This window comes from Copadichromis virginalis, linkage group LG23 (genome assembly GCF_057382275.1).
Source record: "Copadichromis virginalis isolate Kocher_CV1m ecotype Utaka linkage group LG23, C_Virginalis_male_GT1.1, whole genome shotgun sequence".
Taxonomy (NCBI): domain Eukaryota; kingdom Metazoa; phylum Chordata; class Actinopteri; order Cichliformes; family Cichlidae; genus Copadichromis; species Copadichromis virginalis.
The window spans coordinates 41,729,536-41,732,834 of record NC_140639.1 but is presented as its reverse complement, the minus strand read 5'-3'; the positions used below and the strand labels follow the sequence as shown (position 1 = coordinate 41,732,834).

General features: G+C 41.6%; 1 protein-coding gene across 1 annotated transcript; it reads right to left on the bottom strand.

Annotated features, from left to right (window-relative positions):
* Positions 1-1,104: 1,104 nt before the first annotated feature.
* LOC146681652 (uncharacterized) lies at positions 1,105-2,444 on the bottom strand. The gene is made up of 3 exons (XM_085447260.1): positions 2,138-2,444; positions 1,419-1,499; positions 1,105-1,226 (listed from the first exon to the last, which is right to left on the bottom strand). The coding sequence occupies exons 1-3, from the start codon at positions 2,265-2,267 to the stop codon at positions 1,111-1,113; spliced, it is 327 nt and encodes a 108-aa protein (XP_085303386.1). The 5' UTR covers positions 2,268-2,444; the 3' UTR covers positions 1,105-1,110.
* Between the last annotated feature and the right edge of the window lie 855 nt (positions 2,445-3,299).

The following is a 3,299-nucleotide window of genomic DNA, read 5'->3' as shown; positions in this document are numbered from 1 at the left end:
GTCCCGATTTAATTCGATTTATGCTGTGTGAATGTGTGTGTGAATGGGTGGATGACTGGATATGTAAAGCGCTTTGGGGTCCTTAGGGACTAGTAAAGCGCTATATAAATACAGGCCATTTACTATTTTATGCTGTTATCAGTGTTTGCAATGATAGCATGGCTGTGGTGTCATATCAATGTATGCGCTCGGTGTTTGCTGATATCAAACTGTAGCATTAGGACCACTGAGTTAACCTTTGTAGTGATACTCACTCCTTTTTATTTAGACCTGGTTTAATTCTGGGATAGTTGAATATTTGTATATAATCACCGCAGACTGTTTTAGATTATATCTAATATATATCATGTAATTATCCTTATAATTACAAAATGTTTTATGTAAGATTTATGTTTTGTAATTTGTAATTTTGTAATTTCAATAATGTATTTTGTAACTGCAGTACACATAATACTCATTTTAAACTATTTTGTCCAGGTTCCTTGCCACTGGGGACTCCTTCAGGACCATCGCGTTCAGTTTTCGAGTTGGTGTGTCCACGGTGAGCCACATCATCCCCCAGGTAGCGACGGCCATCTGGGACTGTCTAGTGGACGATTTCATGGTTGTGCCTTCAACTGAAGTCTGGCGGTCCATCACAGAGGGATTCCAGGAGCGCAGGAACTTCCCTCTGTGCTGTGGAGTTCTGGATGGGGAGCACGCCCAAAGGAACCCCATATATCATATAGGAGACACACACATTGATATACACTAAATATTTATTCCATTTCTTTTTTTGTGGTGCCCAAATTTATGCACCTGCTTGATTTTATTTAAACAATTATTGCACACTTTCTGTAAATCCAGTGAACTTTTGCATCCCACTGTATTAGTATATTTTGTCATTAGTATAATATGAAATAAATTCTACATGTGTCAAGTCGTGTGCTAACATTTGCTGTGTAGTAGAACCGAGACTAGTCATTATAAAAATTTATTTGAAATAATATTAAAATTCTCACACAGAAATACATTAAACATAAATATATAAAATATAAGTATTTAAAGAGAGACAGGAATAAAAAGGACCCAGCTGCTCTCCAGAGCAGGAACAAGGCTGAGGAGGAAATGCTACATTGGAGACTGGTGTGGCCTCTTCAGGGACTCCAGGATGGCCAGCTCCACCGCCGATGGACCGTCCTGGGACCCGTCCCTCATCTGCCTCGGAGCTGTCCTCCTCTGTGGGCCTGTAAAACAGCACAAAACACAAAGAAATGAGAAGGCTGCTACTAGATTTTAATTTCAACATCGAAAAAAAAAACCCAAACAGGATATAATCAGATTGGTTGTAGACATTTAGTAAAGGTGATTTACAAGGGAATCCCACCAAGTAAAAAGCTATCAGTGCTTGCTGTACATCTGATGCTACAATTACATACCTGTGGTGCAGCAGCAGGAGCTCAGGGACTGGGCAGCCAGGAGAAGCAACAGGGGATGCTCTGCTGCAGAATCAGTTGGTTCTATCAATACAGTATTAAATGTTAACAGGTTGAATATAATAATCATAAAGTAGACAGTGGTCCCTCATTTATTGCAGCAGGGGTTCTCAGAATAACTAGCCCTTCGCCACACACTTTATACACTTTTTTCCCCACACACATGAACATTGGTCACAGTTCTCACAATTGATTCTCACAGTGCAAACCTTTGTAGATTGCAAAACGTAAAAGTATTATTATGCCGCGTTTTGTCTTCATCTGCCTGCCACTTTCGTGCGCCTCTTTCCCTCGTGGTGCAGGTGTCTATTTCCAAATGAGGGTCGTAGTTATGGGTGTTTTTGTGCTGTTTTTTCTATTGGACGTGATGGTTATCAAAACCAAACGTGATTAATTTGGCACGCGCAGGCGACACGACACGGAGCAGATTTCTCAATCAGGCTGCAGAATGCAATCAGCGAAAAAGCGAAGCAGTGACGGATGAGCGGGACCACTGTGTGCTGTTTATTAATAAACAATAAAATATATTCCTAAATGACAACATGCATAAAAGCAGAACGGTATTTGTACATCAGTGGGAAAATAGCAGTGGCTTGCTAGCTTTTGTGCGGCTTCCCCGGGTCAGTGAAAACTTTAGAGAAAAGAGAAATGAATGGACTTACCAGGTTGCCCGATCTCTTCACATATCTTCCTCCAAGCTCGGTCCTTTTTATTCCTGTCTCGGTCCAGAAAGCAGCTGGTGTTGTACAGCTCCGGGTTGTTTGCTACAGCATTGATTAGCCTTCCCTCCATTGAAGTATGAAAGGCTTTGGCTGGATCTGCCCCTTTGACCTAGGTCACAGCCACGTCACCAGGCTCCTGATTGGTTGTCGTGGCGCGATTTGACGCTGGAGTTCAGATTTTTCCAACTCGAGCGGTAGACGCGAAACGCTCGTATGCACAAAATGCAAGAGAAAAACTCACGCGCGTGGTTTTATTCGCGAGTCAAACGTGCCAGACGCGCTACACTGACGCGCGTTTCACGTGTTTTGGCGACGCAAATCTGCTTCCGAATTTTCACGGGCTTTTCCATTGACTTTACATGTAAACCTGACGCTCTATTCGTGTCCATTGTGTTCGGTGTGAACACACCGTTAGAGTCGGATCTTTGACGTGAACGACGCGAGCCGGCACCTTATCGCCAGCCGGTGGGTTTTTTTTTTTTCTTTCTCTCACCCTCTCTCTCTCACACTTTTTTTCTGCTCCCCACTCTTCCCAGCGCTGGGAAGAGAGGGGGGAGGGGCGGTAGTTACACTCGCAGTAGCACAGGAACAGAGAGGGAGGGAAAGAGAGAGAAAGAGAGCCAGGGACAACAACATCACATTAGAAAGGTATAGTAATCATCCACAACTATTTTCAGTTGCAGATAATAAAGGATACAGAAAGTTTATTCATGCAGGCCTATATGACAGAGAATGTGCATGTTCTTTTTGTTTTCATATTTTCATTTATATTTAATTGTGTTGTGGTTTGCAGTGTTTTGTGTTGTTTCACTTTAAATTAGTTTAAAAGGAAAAGCTGAAAATTTAAATAGATAAAAGTTGAAATGTGAATAGTTGGTTTTTGTATTATATGATTTATTTATTACATTTTATGTGGAGTGAATAAATAAAAATATATTTACGGTGGCCCCTAGAGACAAAGCACGTACAAACTTCAAAACATGTCCGAACTCTGAAGCACGTACAAACTCCACAACACATGAAAAACTCCAAAACACGTACAAACGCTAAAGCACGTACAAACTCCAAAACACGTACAAAAGACAACAGAAGTGCTCCAGGA